The sequence below is a fragment of the Myripristis murdjan genome, chromosome 14, assembly GCF_902150065.1.
Source record: "Myripristis murdjan chromosome 14, fMyrMur1.1, whole genome shotgun sequence".
NCBI classification, from domain to species: Eukaryota; Metazoa; Chordata; class Actinopteri; order Holocentriformes; family Holocentridae; genus Myripristis; species Myripristis murdjan.
In genome coordinates, this window is record NC_043993.1 from 26824169 (window position 1) to 26846520 (window position 22352).

The 22352-nt window shown below is 39.1% G+C and overlaps 1 protein-coding gene across 1 annotated transcript in view; it reads right to left on the reverse strand.

The window, feature by feature from the left end:
• The window catches only part of dlg4a (discs, large homolog 4a (Drosophila)), a 57822-nt gene that overhangs the window by 21131 nt on the left and 14339 nt on the right, over positions 1 to 22352 (reverse strand). Inside the window, exons 2-3 of the mRNA XM_030068975.1 lie at positions 10612 to 10773; positions 2774 to 2830 (exon numbers count right to left, since the gene is read on the reverse strand). Of these exons, the coding sequence (XP_029924835.1) occupies positions 2774 to 2830; positions 10612 to 10773 (219 nt within the window). The remainder of the gene's footprint in view (positions 1 to 2773; positions 2831 to 10611; positions 10774 to 22352) is intronic.

The window sequence follows — 22352 nt, forward strand, 5'->3', positions numbered from 1 at the left end:
TTGTTAGAAAGGAGAGGAACTGAAATGAACTTGTTTTCAGCTGGAGGAGAGATAACGGAGTGTAAAGTCAACAGGAAGAATGATGCTCGGTAAGCAAAGACATGGCCCCCGGACCGGATCCTCAATGCCAGTTTTTTTCCTCACTGCCCTGCCAGGTGATGAACTAAAGACAAGTGGGATGTTTAGAGCGCCAATGTTTTATTATAAAATGACTGTATTTTTTTGTTTAAAAACACAGAATTCCTTCAACAGAAAGGGATTTTCATCCTGTCTCTGGCTGCCAGTGACTGCTCTTGAAGCTAAAAAGATATGAAAAGAAAGGGATATGGGCTCACTTGTTCACTTTTAAAAGAAATTTCATCCAAAAATACAGAATGACTGATTATTTTTTTTCACTCATTTCATGCATATAAAGGCCAAACCTATTAAATTTCAGTATTTACATAATCAACTCATTGTTGGAAAATATCGGAAGATAGAAAATGACCAAATGCTGATTTTACACGACTTACAGGAAAGCAAATGTTGAACTTGTAAGATTTTAAAAGTACAGCACCACTGACTTCACTTCCAAGATAGCAAAGTACTATCAGGGACGTCTTTGAGATTGGCGGAGAATGCTGTAAATAGTGACTCTCTTCCAGATAAAAAAGCTGATTATGTGGCATGGTGGCTCATCAAGCAAAACCCACAGTGTTAATTTGAATATGAATTTTACCCTTCGTTAGAATATAAATTCTCAGCCTGAACTACTGAAGTGAAAAGATTCATTAATATTAGCACAGATCAGCATCATTAACTTCCGATAAGGTTTAGAAATATGAAGAAAAAATACACTTTGCACTTGAATGGATATGAAACCCAATAAGCCCAAAAAAGTTTGCATGACCTCACGGTCTTATTTCTCGAAAACAGCTGTTTCACCAAAGGAAAAATCACTGTTCCCATCTTAAAAGAGGGACAGGGTGACCTGGTGATAAAACAGACTGTCCTCCACACAGGTCACAGGTTGCAATCTCGCAATCGCCTGTGTGTCTGTCTTTGTCGAAATGTCCTTCACCTAACCTGCTACCTATGCTCTGACTCCTGCTGGTAAAATACAAACAGAGGAACACACCAAGAAACTGCACTCTTAATTACAGTAATTTTAAAAAGAGAGGTCTCATTTGAAGCTAAATTGTTGTAACACCCACATGCCAAAACGTCTACATAACCCCAAGACCTCCGCTTACTTTGCCAAATTACTGCAGTGCTTCCAGAGAGCATCCTACCCATAAATCAGCAGGGACAGGAGGCCTAGGTACTGGCAAACCCCACACCATTAAAGCAATAAAGAGGCAGACTGAAGACACCACCTACACATCAGCGGACACTACACAAGCGCTGCCCTAGCCACAAAGGCATCTTTATCATGCATGCGTGTGCAATGTATCTTGGAGACCGTGTCGCCTTGTTTAGTTTACTCAGCCAGAGCAGAAAATTGCATGCACACATACACACACCAAAGCATGCATAAGAGAATTCACTCGAAAGTGCATCATTTTTCTTGTTACTGCTTCTCATTACTTTGTACATTCTTCTTTCCTCTAGCTTACTGTATAATGTAGGGTGCAGATAGTGTTCCTGGCCCATGCTTTTAACTGTTTAATTATAACCAGACACTATTAGACTGGGTGTGTCTAAAGTAAGGATGAGCAGATAGGGACAATAAATGATGTACTCTTGCAAGAACAGTGTCTTGTTTCACAGGGAGGGAGAAACTGCAAGCCTACACTTTCCACTGATCACCTATTTGATCCTTTAAAATTAAAATACAGCTCTACCTGGCCTTTGCATTTGAATTTAAAATTTTTTTTTATGGCACACAGGCTTTGTTTATAGGGGACAATTTGCTCGCTGCTTTGCTAGAGGCAGGAGGGAAAAGCCATCGGCGCTTTAATATAAATTCATCTGCCATGACATAAACTTTTAGCCTTGCAAGCCAGCTGAAGTCTTGCGAGCAATTCATGGCCCGTGAGGCTAATACAACCTGCCTTATCATAAAAGTGTTTTATTGATAAAGCAGCACGGCCATCCTCTCAAGGTTATGAAAGGCACTCTCCATAGGCAAACACTGACACCTACAGGTTTCACTCCTGCTTTGCACATAGGTATCTATCTATCTATCTATCTATCTATCTATCTATCTATCTATCTATCTATCTATCTATCTATCTATCTATCTGTCATATAAACATAAATACATGCATATGAGGTGTGCAACAGAAATTGGGAAAATGATTTCTATTCAGTACATTGAAACTGCCTACTGACCTACTAATGCAAAGTTATCAGATATGCTGACTACACAGCAGCCTGGTTACTATGCAGTAATATCACTGTTTATGTTGTGGTGAAATTACAGCACAATATTGCAACATTTTTTCCGCTTTTTCAGCCGTATACATCGTGATGCCGGTGAGGCCCAACAGCAGCAGCCAGTGAATGCAGGCGGTACAAATCTGTCAGACAAAGACTGATGATGAGTGTGAACACACCGATACAATCAGAATACAGATGACCTCGCACTGCTCAGCGGTGCAGATGTAATGACGTCGAACGGACAGGCAGCTGTCTGCGATCAGACGGCCAAACTTTGTGAGTGACATCAAATTGAGGAAGAGACGGTAAATGGAGACGTTAAAGCTGGACTGATGATGATGATTGATGATGATATTGATAACTTCAAAAGCGGTTCTCGATGACAGCGCGGCAGGGAGTACTGTGCTCTTACCAGTGTGGAAACAGCAGAGGTGTACATTGGAGTGTGTCCCGTTGACATCAACACTGGCTGCAAAACAACAGAAGGGAGAGCATAATTGTGCAGGGCAGGCGGGTGGGAGCAGGGGAGGTGCAGTGGATGGGTGACCCTTTTTTTTTTTTTTTTAATTTCAAAACTTAGTCAACTTCCCCTGGACGGGACAGCTGACTGAGTTTGTGCAGCTCTTTTTTGCAGTCACACACACAATCACAATTGATATCACTTTTTCAGAACCAGTATGTGATAATATTGGCATGTCATCAGTATCGGCCGATATCAGCTTTAAAATGAAGTATCAGCAAATATGTGAAATAGGTCAAATTTGCCCTGGTTGTGACAAAACAGGTATCATCTACGCCTGTTTAAGTAGGATGAATCTTACAGTTTTGTTCTCAAAAAAAAGAAAAAGAAAAAAAGAAAATACTATATGAAAATAAACATGGCATGTTTTACATAACCTAAGTTGAAGTTGTTTTCTTATTATGCTCTGTGAGTGTACATTTTTGAGAAGCACTGGATTTTATGTCTGCATCTGCCAGTGGGCCGTCTCAGTAAGAGTAGGCATAATAATGTTAATTCCACTACAGGAGAGACTTGATGCAATCAGGTGGAAAAAAAATATGTGCATATATCAGTATCGGCCCAAAGAAGTGGAAAATTTTGGCATATGGCACATCAGCATTATTGGATTTTTTGGGTGTGATTTATCAACATTATACATTCTACCTAGTATTTAATTTACTCAAACCACCTAGCGTTTAAATATTTAAAAAAAAAAAAAAAAAAAAAAATACAGAAAAAAGTGCATTAATTGTACATATTTAAGAAATTGTGGACAGGGCATTGAATAACAACATAAAAAAAAAACACGCACAAAAAAAAAAAAAAAAAAAAAACAGGATTCATAATTATAATACAATAGAAAATACATTACATAACATTCTTAGTTCTTTACACTGGCCAAACACAGATAATTGATAGACTTTTAAAACAGTGTATTCAGAACATGTTTAGTCAATTTTTAAAAACAGTGTGGTAGTGACTCCTGATAAAACAGAATATTATTTAACCCGTAAAGCTCAGGCTCTTTCTCTAAATGATAATTGCATTACTCTCAGAGGATCACGTGGTAGAGTGTGCACTGTGCCCCGTATCAAGGCTCCGTCCTTACCACATCAGCCCGGGTTCGATGCCAGATCGAGCCCTTTCCTGCATGTCATCCCCTGTCTCTCCTCTGCCCTTCCTGTCACTCTCTACTTTCACTATCGAATAAAGCAGCAATGCCAAAAAATAATCCTTAAACAATACATGCTACGCCTATGAATTTCACAAAGCTGCAGCTCAGCGTTTTCACATGTCTGGCCACACTTTTACTCCTGCCAGAAAAGTTTTAGTTCGCGGCAAAGCACATCTTTAAAGTATCAGTACCGAAACAGCTGTGTTTGCTGAACCAAGTACACGAATTTGGGAGCTGGATTAGCGCTGATCCTGATATTACCGATACAATCTGTGCACTTCTAGTTCACAGTGCAAACACAGCCTTCAATTGTTGTCTGCTGTGCAGCTCACAGGCGAAGCTTCGAGCCTTTGTGCCTTGCTCAATGACACATCAGTAGTCACTGTTAGGGCGGGGCAGAGCATTAACTTGCATTAACACATTTTCCCCAACAAGGCTGCAGTTAAAACAGACAACCTCCATGACTGTTTTTTTCCTTTTATTTTATTATTATTATATATATATTTTTTTTTTTTTAGCCTTTCTTTAGCCTTATTTTACTGGGCCTTTTGCATGGATGACCTAACCATTAGGGCAGCTACATACATTACATTCACCTTCAACCTAAGACAAATTGAAGAATTATGCATAAATTAAACAAACTGAAAGATCATAAAGAGGCCACAGTGATCACACAGTGTGAAAATCACTAACAGCTTTGAATAAAATCATCTTTCATTTTTTCCATTTACTCATACAAATATAATCCACTTAATCATCACTTATGACCCACTATAGGTGTGTGTTGGTGTGTGTGTCTGCAGAGACCCTGCCCTCTGCATGGATTTTCTTGTTTTGTTGTGCTCGGGACTCCTCTGGGTGTCAGCCTTTGGGCGGTGGGTGTGCAGCTCCCAACCAGATCAACAGCACAACATCCAACAGGAAGTTACGAAAATCACGGACGCACACCACGAAAAAAAGGAAATATAGCAAGGCGAAATGCAAGTAGTTCCATCTCAGTCCTGATTTTAGATACAATCAGAATAAAATGAGTTATGGAACTTAAAACTAAACTGGCCGCCAATATTTTTCTTAAAAAAACAACAAAAAAAAAAAACTGCATAATTAAGATGGAGGAGTACCAATGAACCGAGTCTTTGCATAGACAAGGATGGCCAACCAGCTCTGACAGTGGTGAGTGAGAGCTTGTAACAAATCTCAGCAGAGGGCTAAGGTACAATAATATACATTTTTCTTTATTGTATGGAGTGGGCAGATACAAAGATGGGGTAGAGACACAGCTAAACGAAGGATTGGAGGGGAGGTTTTATGACACGGCAGTGGAGTTATCTGGAAAATCTGGATTTGTATAGGTTATGCATGGATCTTGTAAGGCAAACGACATAATTTCTAGGGCTAGGGCCAAAAGAAAATGTTAGAGGGTTGTTTTCAATGAGATTATCATGACAGTGTGAGGAATAGTGGAGGAAAAACAGCAAAACAAAATAGTTGAGAGAAACCATGGAATAATCATCATCATCAGCATCAGCATCAATAACAATAACAATAACTGCCATCACTATTTTCATTACCATCATCACTCTCAGAAAGGATCAGGCAGATACTGTGTATACACCTGGGACATTCAAAAATGTCAGTACTTGCATGTCTCTCAGAGAATATAAAATGATCGCCGACATGAGGCCGTTTCGGTGGGTAATAAACAGAATGGTTGCAAATAATCATGAGTAAGAGTCACATTTAGATACAGCAGCTTTGTCCATATTCATCCACCAGGCCGGGAACGGGGCTACAGTTTCTTTTTTTCACCACATGAGGATGCAACAGTGCAAACAAGTCCTTTTGAACTAAGTGAGCAGAGGTACCGGGCTCAACTTTCCCTGAACAGAGTCCGAGTCCATAAATAATGCGGCATTCCAGGAATAGAAATAGCAACATTGTGAGCAACACGCTGCTTCTTATATGGTAAAAAAAAAAAAAAAAAAAAAAAAATATTAATAGTACTGAATGTTTGTTATTGCTACACAAATATAATTTCTTCCTTTTTTGTCACAAAGTGTCACATCACATCATTTAACAAATCATAGTAAAATATTTTTGTGGCATCAGATGCAGTATGCAGGGACTATAATTCTGTGATTTTATATGTTGTGCTGTATTGAGGTTACTGTGCAGAGCCTTAGGTGATGATCACTGATACGCCATCATGCAGCTACACCATGTAATCTTATGTATAGTCTGTCTTAGAAAAGATACCAAATAAATAGACAGGCTGAGATTGAATGTTGTTGAGTTCATCTTTCTCCTGACAGAGCTGCTACGTTTTAGGAACTAGAGTGTACTACATTTCAATTCATCACACTCCCATTTTATTCCCATTTTATTTGAACATAATCCGAAAATCTAATGGGTCTCAGTTAAGGCGAAAGTTTTCTCTGTCACAGGCCCACTTTATGACTTACGCTTGCAAGACAAGTTTATTTTTGCATGAAATATATTTCCTATAACAGTTTTAAGTGAGAATGTAATTCTTGCTACTTTGTGGTACAATAAAAGCACCAAAGTAGCTAGTAAGAAAGCAAACTACAGCTTCTCTTATAGAGCTGAGCTTATTAGCTTGTCACTGTCAACTAGCTAGAAGCTTGTTTTGCATTTCCTATTTCTTTGTGTCAAATGTGCTTGTGAAGTCAGGGTGCCACCCCTGACTGCAGTAAGGAAGTTTGAGAGCTAAGAAACATATGAGATCCTGCCGTAACACCTCGAGATATTAGAGCCTTCTGTGGCGTTTATTGTGACAGCTGACACACCAGAGTGTGCTCTTGGTGTGTAGTCATTAATGTGAAACTGACAATACATTGTCCATTTTACATTGTGCAGTGTCCATTTTTGGGAGGCAGAAAAACTACTTGGTTCAGTGTCTAAACTGGCAGATATATTATTATCCTATTTCTACTATGGTGTCAAACAACAAAACTGTGTTTGTTTTGGCTGCCAATGATGTTTCTGCTCCTTATTCTCTCAATAGATCCCTCAAATCAAACATCATCTTGCAAACCCCACTTTATCCACTGATTCTAGTGTAAACCACTAGGATGTTGTGGAAATTGTGATGATCAAAATTGTGACTGACATCGTAGGCATACAGTAACCGAAGCATCAGTTAACATGTGCACATGCACATAAATATCCTGTAGATATTAAGAATTCATAAGCACTCTGCTTTTGACCCTGTGCATGTGCTGTAGCCATGACTTCCTGTGTAAAATAATCAGAGTAAGCTCTTCTCTCTATTATAAGAAGCTAGTTTCACTTCCCCCATCAAGAACATGAAAGGGAGCACGTCTACAGCACAGTATACATTACACTTGAGCTACAAATGTAAATGCTTTGTAAGGGAAACACTTTAATAGAGAACTGGCAGATGTGACGACTGACTTTTGACAGATGTTGACCTTCCACTTACAATATAATTATTAACTGCCCATACTTTGTGCAACCATGATGTCATAAAATCATGACATTTACTGTAAGTGAACTCACAGACTTACTGACTAGGAAGTCGGTCTGAATCTTCAAGAAAAGAAATAACTGAATGATGTAATGTAATGGATCTGTAACCCTCGAAGGCACACATTACAATTACAAGCCTTTGTTAAACAAAACTAAATGACCTCATAATGGTAGATTGCGGGAATAGAGCAAATCGCCTCCCTGCCTCCACAATAAATGGCACACCCATCGCCTCAATGAATGATTACAAATACCTTGGCACGCAGCTGGATGACAAACGCCACTGGGACGAAGGGAATAAATCAAATCAGCAAGAAAGGTCACTGGCTCCTTTTGTTCCCTTTTAAAAGTAAATCATCATATTCTAACACTGCTTTACTATAGTCTTGAACATACTTTATCACGACCTCTCAAACTAGCAGATGGTACTTTTGCACTGTAACGCACTCTAACAATGAGGATGAACAGTATCTTTATAGCGTCCCCAAGAACTTGTATAATGATTTACATTAAAATAAAGACCAGTCACATACTGTAGGCCTATAGCATTTTTATTTGGGGAATCTAAAATGGCTGGTGGCTGTTTCTGTCAGTGTCTGTCTCTTTAGCTGCTTGCCATAGTGCCTTCTACTGTTTTTAGATGACAAGAAGAAGACTATCACCATGAGCGTAGCTGGAGGCCAAATTGTCAACAAAGGTCCAAATCACATCTGTGGTTCACCTGTCCATAATGATAGCTAATGATACCGCACGCCTTCATATTGTTGAATTTATATCTATCTCTAAAATATTATGAAAAACTATTACAGAACACTTAGTGGAAAATATATGGGGATGGTTAATCTGTGTTGCACATGTGATGCATTGCTGCTAGCTCATTCATTCCTGGCTATATGAGAGCTAGCTGTTTGCACTGGCCAATCTAATGAAATATTCATAGTAAGCCTATATGAGACCTGAAACTGACTTTCAGGGCCGCTTCTCCACATCTGGTCTTAAGTGCTGGAGTGCTCCTATTAATCCTGCCGCACCCTCACCCAATAACCAAGCACCCTCTTAGCACCCACAAGGAAAACTCTGGCACCACCACAGCTCAAGTTGAACAGGTTGGACAAGATTTTAAGTGACAGTAGTGAGATCGATAGAGCACAATAACTGTGTCCGTTCTCGCTACCCGTAAACAAGAGCATTTTAATGGACGCGTCTCCTCCACATGGAGTTGAAGCCCCTCCCATGTGGGAGTTGGTACTGCACTCCCCGTTCCAAAGCAAATACAGAAACACTTTAGATCCCTGAAGGCAACGAGGCTGCTAAACAACATGAGTGGGCATATTACATTATCATTATTAAGTGGGCATATTATAGCATACACCTGCCTGCATTTGTAGCTACACTATGCATTCATTAATGCACTCAAGGCAAACTGACTGAGCTCATGTTCCCACTGATGTCAGCTGTATCCTCTGACCATTAGCTCTTGTTTAGTCGGCTTTGCTTGCTTGGAGCTCCAAGCTCTCACAAAGCCCTGTTTAAGTCTTCATCTGTAAGACTTTGCATATTTGTAAGATCTGTGTCTTAGGCATATAGTCTGTTGTAAATAACCACTTCAGCATCATTTCTGGGAGGTGCCACCTTCATATCTTGCATTAGCATTCCCACAAAGCATTAGATTAGTCTTTCCCCTCCCAAAATGAAACATACATTACCAGCCTGAAAGGTTTGACTCATAGCTGATGCAAAATTGCCCGTCTCATTATGTGTTTCACCAACAATCTCGTAGGCACTTCTCTCATTAAACATGGACATACTGCAGGCTGGTCATCTGAATTTTAATGCTATTACTGTTAAGCAAGATAGCAGCCACATTTGTATATTAGGCAATTTGCCACTACTTATTTTTCATCTACTCAATTTCTTGTCCAGTTCCATGGCTGCTACATGAGAACTGCTTTTACACTTTGAAATAAATTTGGCCAAGTGCATCTGTGAGCACCTCCTGAGGTGGATTAGTCATCGGATTGCCATCAGTCCTCTCTGCATCTTGTGGGCATTTACACCTGAATATTCACAGATTATCCTGATGGAAAATCTGAATGCCAAAGATACATGTTAATACCAGGTGTCGCCATGTGCTGTATTGCCATCAAATTAGTTATGACAACTAATTATATCTGTCCATCTGTCTAGATAGATAGATAGATAGATAGATAGATAGATGAGTGTGTGTGGTGTGATGTCTGTCCCTGATGAATCCATGAGATGAATCTAGAAACTCTTAAAACAAGTTCAAAGCATGTTATGACTCCTAATGATTCAGTGCATCACACGTGTAAATGAGCCTGCTTATTGAAATAAGGAGTTCAGGCCCATTATTTCTGTTAATAACAAACTGGTAACGCATCACAAGTAATTGCGAAGATCCCTCTAGTACGATTCAAATGCTTTAATTAATGTCATAAAAGTGAGTAACAGGCTACCGCACACCGTGTTGACTTTACTTAGTTTTTATTTCGAGCGAACAACGCGTTTCGCCTGTAGCGTCATCAGGTTCGCTTTAATTAATGTGTTGAAAGTCAACCACCCTTAAAAACACCATCAATCCAACATTTGCTTTATGGGCCGGCTAAAGTACTTTAAAATTTTAGAGGTGTTGTTTTCTTGGCTGTGCAATTTTGAATTCCTCTGATGGACTTAAAAACAGCAATAACAGCGGTGATATAGTAAATAGTAATATAGTAGCAGCAGTAATGAGAAGGTCTCAAATTGATTGGCAGTAATGGTCATCAAAATTAATTCACCTCAGACATTACACAGTGTAAAACCCAAACCTGACCACTGCAGCAAAGATCCACTGTATGCTGCTACCTGCTGATCGATGAATGACAGTGAATGTGACTGTTAATAAATTACAGAGTGTGTTCTGCACTCAAGACGATAACAGACACGGTAACACAGCAGCACAACAGGCACATGCCTAAATGCTGACAGCTGTGTTTGTACTGTGCATACTAATTGTGTTAAGTATTGATCAACCATGTGTGTACAATATGTTTGTGTGTCCTACCTTGACAGGAGAGATATGTGTGTGTGGTGTGTAGCCATGTAGGGCCTCCATGGCAGCAAGGTTCTTGTCACTCATATGAAGCATCTCAGCACTTTTCCCTGGAGCCAGATGGGCTGGACTGTGCTCCAAGGGGGGCGTCTCCTCATCCTGGTACCTGTACTTCTGCACAGACACACACACACACACAAACACAAAGAGAGAAGGGGAGGTTACTCCTAAAAAATCTCATGTATAAGAGTAGGTTAACACATATTGATTGGATGCATTTGCGAAGGACAAATAAGACTCATCGTATCAAGGGTAGATATTAGATTGTGTAAATCACAAAGCACAATCTACTGCCTGCTCATATTTTTAGCCTTTAATGGAGATTTTTTTTTCTCTTTTCAGCATGCTGGTGCAAATGATAAACCTCCTTCCCCCAAGGACATAGTGCGGCATTTCCATTACAGAGTGCATTAAGCAAATGTGGAGAATAGCAATCTATACGCACATCTTGCAAATCGCATAACATGTGTGACGCCCACAAGCACAATGTGAAGAGAACACAGACATTTAGGCCTTAAAATGGGGCCATTGTGTGTCGAGGGAAGCAATCGTCCTCCACAACCACATGGAGCAACCAGAGCCGTGACTCATAGCGGCTCTACAGTAGCAGAACATGTCAGCTCCTTCCTCGTAACCCTACTCCCCTACCAATAGCCCACACCTGGGCAGCCTGCCAGCAGCCCACTGCGTTAGCCACACATGGTAGGTTACATTTTAGGCTTGATGACACAAAATCTGCACACTGTTTCCAACACAAACACATCAGAAGGTGGGCAGCACCATCGGTGGAGATCTGCCACGCTGTCCTGTGGGTTAGTGCTTGTTTTTTTTTTTTTTTTCTTTTGGTTGTTTTTTTTTATTTGCTATAAGACCATAGCTCCAGAAACCCCCCTCAAGCTCACAATATGCTCTGCTGCACTGCAGATGTGAAGCAGCCCCATTCTGAAAACATAAGAGTTTTTGGAGAGGGATCATCTGAATTTTGGCTGATGGCCTGATGACCAGCCCCGCCACTCTCCTATCTTCTTTTTTGGAGGCAGACGGAGAGGGAGGCGCATCGCTGAGCCATGTCTCAAACAGGCTGCCTAGCAACCGGAGCAGAGCAGAGATTGCGGTGCCACAGTAGGGGCTGCCAGCACTGGTGCTGGATCGCATTACACTGAGACAGCAAGAAAGAGAAGGAGAGAAAGAGAGACAAAGCTGGGGGAGAAAGTGAGGGGGAGGGGTAAAACAATGACAAAAATCAACAAAGGAAAGCAAGCAAACAGCAGCACAGGAGGGGCAGACGAGAGAGGAAGAGTAAAAGCTTTTGACAGCAGCCTTTTATAATAACAGGTTGATGGACAGAAAATGGTTGATTTTATTTAATTAACCAGTGCAGAGTCTGGCAGGTTGGTGGTGCTACATTACAGTTAAAATAGACTATGATACTGTAAGATATGTAACTGTATACCAGTAACAGTTTACATATGATCTGATCTGATGGATCAATAGATGGGTTAAGTCTTTTCTTAAGACATAATTCAGATTACATTCCTATATATATCGGTAAACAGCAAAGTAATTAGGCTGTCAACAAATGACAAAATTAATTAGACCTCAAACAGAATGGTTACTGAATGAATAAATAAATAAATGCATAAATGAATAAATGAATGAACGAAGGAATAAATAAATAAATCACACAAAGTAGCCCTGAGCATAACTCTTTTTTTTTTCTCCACCAACTCCCCCTTTCCTCCATGAACAGCCCTCATGATGCCATGTTTCCTACGGGATGTGTGAGACGGTGCCTAAGATATCTCACAAAGTCTCCTCCTGCAGAGGAGCTGAGGTTTTTTTTTTTTTTTACCCGATCAGGTAAATCACATGACTGTTGTGTATGAACACAGTGCAATCAAATCAGGAAAATACACTTTATGGAGTATATTTGCAGAAAATGAAAAAGGTCTAAGATTAATTCACTTCTGTACTGAGGAAAAATTATATCTTGACTAAAGAGCCGCTTTTAGAGAATATCTTTTGACACGCGGGTCTGAAATACGACACTTTGGTGTAATTGTTGTGGATTAGTGTGAAGTTGTGGGATGTAGAACATTTTTAAAACAGTTTCATTCATCACAGAGAGGCCAAGATCATCAAGAGGCAATTTAAAACAGTCACTTACCGGTGAGAATACGTCTGAGCATTATCAAACATCATTATAGCATAAAGAAAACGGTTTTCTTGAAATAGCGCCAGTAGGTTATCTCATTAATAAAAGGAACTAAAAGTAGCTTTGTGCAAAAATAATATTTTATCCATGAATCTTTACACCTTAGCTGTAATTTTTCCGCACATTTCCCAAAATCCTCTTGTACTATGTAAATGAAATTCAGATGGCATCCAAACAAAAGCCCATCTCTCATCTGTGGTTTGCATGGACTCTACAGTCATATATGGTAATGAATGGTAGTGTATCGTAGCATTTTTTTTTTTTTTGAAACAAAACAGTGCTTCTATGTATGTAGTACACACTAATGGTTTAGTTACTAAACAAATGTGCATTAATATTTTTATTATTATGTGTTCATGTAGGTATTTTTTTTCTATTAAATTAAGCATATGAGTCATTTATTGTGTATGCTGCAAACTGGACTGCTGCCAAATGCATTTTTTTTTGTACTATTGTGAGGCTATAAAGAAATCATGTCTCATCTTATTTAATGTTAACTAACAAATAATTATATTATACAAGTCATTACATTCTCCACAGAAGAGATGAAGGCATTTGATCAACTAGCAGTGAGCTGAAATCATATTCAACTGATAAATGACTTTTGGAAACTAACTTTGGGAAATCAATTCATGAAAAATCCAGTCACTGATGTTAAGATGTTCTATAAATGCTAAATGCAATGGCTAAATGCAAAATGTAGTGTAAAATATAAGAGTGCAGAACATATTTCTGACTATTTTATAACAATCTCATATTCATGGAATAAAAATGTGTGACAATTACTGACAATTATTGAAGATGATTTAACTAAATAGTACAGGTTTTGGCATCTTCATATCACTGTAAATAGCTAGGGAACTTATTTTCAAAAACAAACAAACAAACAAACAAAAAAAACCTCTATTTACTGTGATAGAACTAGTTACTTAACTCTTTAAATAATAATAATAATTGGCAACTGTGTTACAGGTAAGGCACAGAGAGTTAAATTGGGTATAATTCAGCACAAGTTTTCCTTTTCCTTGCAGCATGCATGTTGCTCCCTGGTCTTGCTGATGATGACTCCCGCTCCTCAGGATCTAGAGAGCTGCTGGTTTCCCGTCCCATCAGTTAGTTAATTGCAGATAATTGCACTCACCTTGCATCTCAGGTGTCGACCTGATTAGATGGCTGCAACGGAAACCAGCAGGGCTCTGTGTCTGATTTAGATATAAATCATGCTGCATTATCAAATTTGTCTCTGCTCATTGGTGTGTTCTGGCTCTCCTGGGGCATTTAATGTGACTCTGGTTCATACCCACAGCACTTAAAAAAAGTATTACTCTGATTCACTGGGAATGATTTACTGTGTGAAGTAAAAGGGAAGGATGTAGATGAGGAGCGACGTGGCATTGGCCTGTTTTCTGTTGAACAGTTGAGCAGTTTTTTCCTAGGATGGGGATATTACAGTTTAGCCAGGCGTTTCATTCCGTCGACATCCTAGGAAACCAAATCTCACTGCCAGTGGTTAGCTTAGTGGGGGAGGAGGACCCAACTTTGAATGGTGTGTTTATAAACCACAACCGACAAATCCCACTCATTCTGCCTTTAAGCAAACACAGGCAAAGCAGACAATAACCATGTTAAATAAATGTTCATTTGAGGTCAGTAATTTTGTGTCTTGTTTGTCGTTATTATTAAAATGTATTTTATCAACAAAACAAAACAAGCAAACTTCATCATTATATGTCAGCCATTGGCCTTCCTGCTCTCTAAATATTAACATTAACATTAACAAAGGCCAGTCGAGTGACTTTGTGGTTCTGCTGTTAATTGGCAACATTGGGCCTGAACCTCTACTTCCATGGCATTACATTCATATTTTCACAAGTACAGACATACAGTGGCCTGTGTTCCAGACCTCAATGACTGTGTTAAGTAAACGTATTACCACTCAAAGACTTTACAAGACTCTACATTTGGGTGTCAGTGTAACCACTTGGAGAGGAGTATCCAGCCTCTTCATATAATTGACAATCTATGTTTCATACATTTCAGGTAACCATAGCAGCAACTCCATCCACCTGCAATTTTTGGCTTAATACAGGAGCAGAGCACAAACTTAAATAATGTAGTAACAAAAGCCAGATGACACCTTCAGCACCTTGGCTCCCAATTATATATCAAACCACACACAAAAATGTTGTAGGTCCATTTTTTTTTTTTTTTTTTTTTTATAGGCCTCCATCTGGTTTTGTCTAAAATGAGGTTTCTGGGATGCACATCTGCACATTTTGGCTGGTCATTTTGTTTTACTGGTTGAGATTAGGTTAATATAAGTTGGTTATGGCGTACATTAGGGAACGGCTGTAGAGAATGAATGTAAGGCAATTAGAAATTCCACTGCTGTACTAGGAAACACCAACTCTCTTCCGGGTCAAGGTAGTCAGACTACACAAAGGACAGATCTTAAATTCCCCTGTGAGAAAAACTTTCATTTTCACTTAAATACTTAGTATGCATCGATTCCATCACTTTTTTTTTTTTTTTTTTTTTACATTTTCTCGTATATATATTTTCTAATCCCTCTTTTACATGAGCTTCCAGACACATAACCTGAGAACCATTATTTGTTCACATCATGGAGACAAAGATCTTGTATGTGTTAACCCCTGACCTCCAGCTGGCTGTGTGGCAGGTCGCTCTAGTGCAAAAAGTTTGTAGGCCCTGGTACATGTGCCTTTAAAAAAACATAATAAGTGTTTTGTTATTTTACAGAGACCCTCCTTGCTCTTTAGTGCAGCTATAGCAGTTGAAAAAATATATAGATAAAATGACTTTAGAAACTTGTTTCATGGTGTGTAAAGGTTTTAACATAGCCTCCACCACATTTCACCACCACATTTGTTTTTTTTTTTGTGGTTTTTTTTTTTTTTTTTTTTAGCTGCACCAAATTTCATTTTGGTGTAAATTTAGAATGAGAATAACTTGTTACCTTTCATTCACACAATATCTGTGGCGGACACATTTGGAAAGCTATCCATGTGTGTTTTGTTTCACCAAAAGATATATTGTATTATATTACATTGTATTACATTACTTTCACTTGCAATCAGTCATGGTAAATTTGACCCGTATGTGCTATATATATGTCCACTATTTATTTATACTGAAGAGGGTTAATGCATACAAAATATGAAGGTTTTTTTTTTTTTTTTTTTTCATTGCCTCTGCTTTAATAAACATAATTGGACATCATGTCTGCAAAATTTATTTTCCTGGGGTTTCTTGGTTACAGGCACAGATCATATAATGGCCTCCAACAATTAAAATCTGCTGCTAATGGTACAAATGGGCCACTGAATTACCACAGGCAACAAACTACCCTTGGGTTTCCCGGCCTTAATTGTGTCAGTATATCATCATGGAAGGAATTGAGCACGCGGTCATGGTATGCCTGCATTATGAAGGTCAGCACTTCAGCTATAAGAATTTCATATAAAAGAAAGACTCTTTAGGCAAGTGATGGCTGCAGTTTGTGGCCTCCTTATACTGGAACAAGCACCACACACTAAGTGGCTCAATGAGCCCTTCTTTCAATGGTCATATCAGTTAATTCAATGACAGCATTGAAATGGTATCCGCTACCGTCTCTGTTTTCAATTAAGGACCACGCTTGAGCTTTTAAATTCCTGTGCATTAGGAAAACAAATGAAAGCCAACCTGACCTCTCAGACTTATAATTTACAAGAAGCTTCCACTGCAAATGCATCTGCCTTGAGTGTCACAGAAAGCTTGAGAAGGTCCTCAGGTGTTAAGGACCTTCTTTGATAGAGACAAATCCATTTTTCTGTGTATACACTATATTTTACTCTATGCATATTTGCATTCATTCAAAAATATCTTCCTTATAAAGAAACCAAATTGATACTGTGCTAAGTTGAATGCCAACATACAGCAAATAAAAAGCCACATCTTCTTCCAGGCAATTAGAAGACACAAAGAAGAAGAAAAAAAGGTCAATACATCATTACAGTTATATTCAAACTCATATTTCACCCTCATGAAACTTTAAAATAGTCGAGCTGGCTCCTGTCAAACTTTTCTCTTCTCTCCAGTTTCATTTGGTAAATGGATTCCCTGCTTAGATTTTAATCTGAGCCTCGCAACACTCCCTGTACAACTCAGGAACAAACTTATAACCACTTCTATCTGATGCAATTTCTACTTCATATATATCACTTAACAAGCACAGCGGTACAGTCATTAGTATATTACAAAAATTAAAAATAAATAAATAAATAAAAAGTCTAAATGATTAATATTTTTAGAATGAATTATTTTTGACTTATTTTTAACTCTCCCTCCTGTGTCTTAGACGCTGCTTCATCCATTTTTTATTAGTAACTTGGGGAGGTATTTGGCAAGTGCCTGTGCATCAGTGCACCCACCAGTACAACTGCAGACATTTATTTACATCCCTCATCACAGTGGTGGTTATTGCACTATATCTGCTGGTTCTCAGTGGAGTAAAACCCCATTCCCTCGCCCCCCCTAATCCTGCATACCAACACACTCTCTGCTTGAACTACCTCCAGAATCACTTAGGTGAAACAGAGCGACATGTTAGTTACAGAATACAGGCCTAATCAATCATTTCCAGCCATGACAAGAACAGCATTTCTCCCTGACGGTCACCTGTCAATACATTTCATTAAAAACACCGCTGTTGTTGCCGTCTCAGCCAATTTTCACACTCCAGAGCCTTCCACACCACAACCCAGCTTTCATCTAATTTGCATCTCCACAGTGACTGTTGCCAGCCAACGCCCACCACCAATAAAACTTTTTTCATTCATATGCTATCCTCAAACAACAGGAAATTCACTTATCTTGTGCCAGTGCTATCTTCAGACTGCTCTCCAAGGTGTTTCAGCACAACGCTTTGACAAGTGTTAGTATCCTGTAGCTATATGCTGCAGCAACAACAACAACAACAACAACAAACTGTACGCTCACCACTGGGCAGAGTGCTTAAAGCTGCATCAGGCAGGATTTTTAGGTCCCATATTACCAAACCTGTCTCAGAGATGGTGCAATAGTCACAAAATTTAATTAACAGATTCGTGTCTATGGACATGAATTGTCCTTTTTTTTGGTTTGTTTTTGTTTTTTTGTCCAGTAGCACCAATTTGCCTTCTTCTGCGTACCTCTGGTCAATTTTCTTTTACCAGAAGTGTTCAATGTGTATCAAAATATGAAAATCGTATTACTTTTCCTGAAATACTGTGTGTGAGCGAGACCAATTAAAACATCACATTTTTGAATAATCATGCTCCTCCTATCAAACAAAAATTGCCTTTTCTTCCTAACTTCTCTGATTTTGTCTTATACTTTTGAAAGATGTCCTTCTCTTTCATGTCCCATCCCAACACAGCCCAGTCACCAGGAAAAAATCAATTTATGTTTCTGCAACCTAACCTTAACCGTGATGACAAACCTTTCCTAATGTTTACTAACCTTAACCATGATGACAAACCTTTTCCTAACCATAACCAATTAGTTTTGTTGCCTAATGAAGTTAAAGAGCCAAACAAAAGTGGTTTAAACAGCTCAACAGCTAACCTCAGCCAGCATTAGCACATGCCTTAACTTTAACAGTCACATGATGTTGACACAGGCTCCACCACATCGGCTATAAGTCTAAATGTTTTTTTGGTTCAGAAACATTGACATTGCAATGTATTCTGGCAACTGGGTTGCCTAACAATGTGTTTCAGCTTAAAGAATATAAAATTAAGAAAGCAGGAGGCTCTCAAAATGCCTTCATTGTCACCTCAAAATAGTAATAAGTCTCCAAAACAGTGCTCTGTCCAAAGTAAGCTGAACTCACCAGTGACGGTCAAGTTATTCACCAGCTCCACCTCAATCAGCTACTGAGAGCAGGAAAGTTCAACGTCCAATGAGTGTAGTTTTCTGATGTCACTTTATATGATTTCTGGATGTTTAAGTCCTCAAAATGCCATGCGGCGCTGCCATCATGTGAAGTTGCATAGCTTTGAGATGTAAAGCTTTTCTCAAAGAGCCTTTTCTCTAAAAGTAGATGCTTCCCAAAGAGATTAAGAGAGAGCAGGAGCAGAGGGGAGCGAGGCGCGCATGGTAATGATGAGCTAATCGAGCTCACAAACAGCAGCGTAGGAATAACCCCACTTGCGCAAAAAGGAATACAACAGCTGCAAGAGCGTGGGTGGCAAGTGGGTGCCCTGATGAATCTGGACTGTCTCCCTTAACGCAGAGACCAACAGCTCGTAGGGGAAAAAATAAATAAATTCTAATGTGTTGTTGGACTCTCTTCAGGAGAAGGCCTGTATTAGTGAAGCAGGAAGTCACCTGAGGCCAAAAAGTAAAAAAAAAAAATCCACTTTTTATCTGTCTCAGTTTCTCAGATACAGTCTTGAGACTCAGTGTTACTTTAGTAGCTTCTACATTCAATCCTAAAGCTGTTCATTTGTGTTCATCTGGCACAAATGAACAGGATTCTGCATTTTCTGTTCTGTAAGATGATACATTAATGGCACTGATAAGACCCACACATGTATTATCCTCAAATTTATAATCTGATTACAGCCATACATACACTAAATGGTGTCATAATACGTGTCTGGCTATGTTGCTGTTGCTGAGGTTGATGGCGTTGTAGGTTTTCCTCTACCCCTCTTGCAAGGAGAGTTGAATCGAGGGCAACTGGATTTGTTTTTCGATTCTTGAAGACGTTTCGCTTCTCCTCCAAGAGGCTTCCAGAGGCGAAACGCCCTGAAGAATCTACAAACAAGTCCAGTTGCCCTCAATTCAACTCTCCTTGGATAATCATGACCTGCATGGCTGAGAGTCTTCACAGACCCCCTCCTCTATTCTTTCTGTGAGCTGCCCAACTCCTTACAGCAGCGGCGCTATAGTTGAGAAAGAGAAACATTAACAAACTGAAAATATGGCGATCCTTGAATCCAACTACAGTTACACCTGCTAGACAAAAAAAAAAAAAAAAAAAAAGCTTGTTTAACAGCCAGCAATTTTCAGCACACACACACACACACACACACACACACACACACACACACACACACACATAAACACAGGTGAGGTCTGCAAACTCTGCCCCATCCCCCGCTGGCTTCACAGGTCTCTCTCTCTCTCTCACACATGCAGAAAGAAAGCTGAAGTGTTGATCATGCATGCATCCCCTCCCCCTCTGGCCACACACACACACACACACACACACACACATGTACACACAATTTATGCTTAGAATGTACAATTTTCTGTACATAGCACTTGTGTAGCGGGATTGCAGCGCTACATACAAGCACTCCACTGCCCACACACACAAACACAGGTGCAGAGCATTTTAACACAATCCTGTCAGAATAATGGGATGTGCAGGAACACAATGAGGATATAGTAATGGTGGGTTTGAGGCAAAGATTATGTATTTTCTTTTATCCTACAAGCATCAGCATTACTTGGGAGAATGAACTGATATCCTCATGGTCATGAGAGCACCCTGCAAAGCAGAGAACAGCAATTTGCAATGTAATGTCACAGTTACCCTCTCTCCAAATGATAACTCATCATGATAGGTGGATCAGTTTGCAATACTTATATCAGTCCATAGTTTTCTCATTTTCACTGAAACAGCTGTATTATCCAAAGCGCTGTACATCTTTTTTGTTGCTGTGCTTACTCATGGGCATAATTTTGATTTATCAATATGGTTTCCCCCCAAACATTAGTGAGGAATTTGTTTAGGCTTTTTTCATTAAAAAATGTGCATGAAATATTCTGTGACTTGAATCAGAATTTAGCAGAAATATAGAGATGCAGACAGCCACGGCTAATACGATAGAAAAGGCACATTTTCCCGATGGATTGGTTGGTAAGTCTGAATAGCTTGTGTTTCTAACTGTTTTTCAAAAGTGATGTGGTCTTAGAATTGATTTGGCAATATTTCTGGACGCTAAATTTGATTTTAAAGGTTGATTTTGAACTTCTCACTTCTCAGATGCTCACTGAATAGGGCTGGATGCTGGCAAGAACCTCACAATACCATGCGTAATCATAATACATAGGTCACAATCCGATTTGTATCCTGATGCGTGGCAGTACTCAATGTAAAAATAGAGCTACATACAAAAAAAAAACAACCTACTACATAACACCTGATAATAAAATATACAACCTATTATGCAATAAACCAGGCGACAAAATTATTAAAACAAATAAATTCAAAATCAGATTACTAAAACAGAATTAGCAAAGTTCACCAAAATTAAATGCCATATCTTATGAAAATGAAGCACATAAATGATCCTTAGCAGTGCAAGAGAATCAATACAGTATGGCATAAAATCGTATCAGAATGCCCAGCCTTATCAGTTTTTTATATTACTGAGGACATATGACTGCTCTTGATAACTGCATCATTTCACTGGGAGAGGAGGTGACACAGAAAGCTCAAGTGTGCTTATTTATTTCAATACAAGTTCTTGTTTCTTTAGTGTATGATAATAATAAAATATTTGTGGTTCTAGCTGTCTCTCCAAATATGGACATGGGCTATAAAATAGACTTTTAGTGGTTCTTTCAATAATCCACCACCATTTCTAGTTTTTATTTGTTCTCCTCAAAGCTCTTAGCGGCAACCCATGTAACCAGGCAGCGCGTGTCACATATAATAATAATGTTAATAATATGTGGACTCATTTCTATTAATGACATTTGCAAGGAATCGTGCATGTTGTACACAAATTTGCACATGTGAGTTCCCTCAAATAAGCCATTAAGTGCCCTCCAGCAAGCCCGCAGGTTCTGTGCTGTCCGCCCATCACGAAGCAATGGTTTACTCTTAAGAGCCACTGTTACTTTTCATAGGTCGTTGTTATGTGGCAGTTTCTCTTCATAAGCGCTGACACATGGTACTCAGCAATAGCTGCAGCATTGCAAAATAAAAACCCATTGGTTATATGATGTTCTTAGCTTTATGGCATGGCTTTTATAGATAGATGTGCAGCACTGTTCTTTACACTTTGCTCACTACTTGCACCTACAAGCTGAACGTCCATTGCTAAAATAATGCCACTAGCAGTACATTATGGCAGATAAGCTTGTAAGAGTGAGGTAGTAAGTTGGAGGCAAAGCAAAATGGTTACATTTGATACTAGAACAAAAGCATCAGCAAATAATTGTCACCACACATTGTTGTTGTTGCCTTTGTCCAAGCTTACCATGGAGGCTCACTTCTCTTTGCAAATGAAAACAGTGCAAACATCAGGATAAAACAATCCAAATCCATATAGGAAACATGATTTTGCAAAGCTAAACAGCCAGTTAAACCTAATGTGAAATGCAAAACCAATGCCTCACACAGAAGAATACAGTGTATGTACACTGTGCAGTACAGCAAAACGCTGCCGCTGCTCTGACCTTACATTTTCTAAAT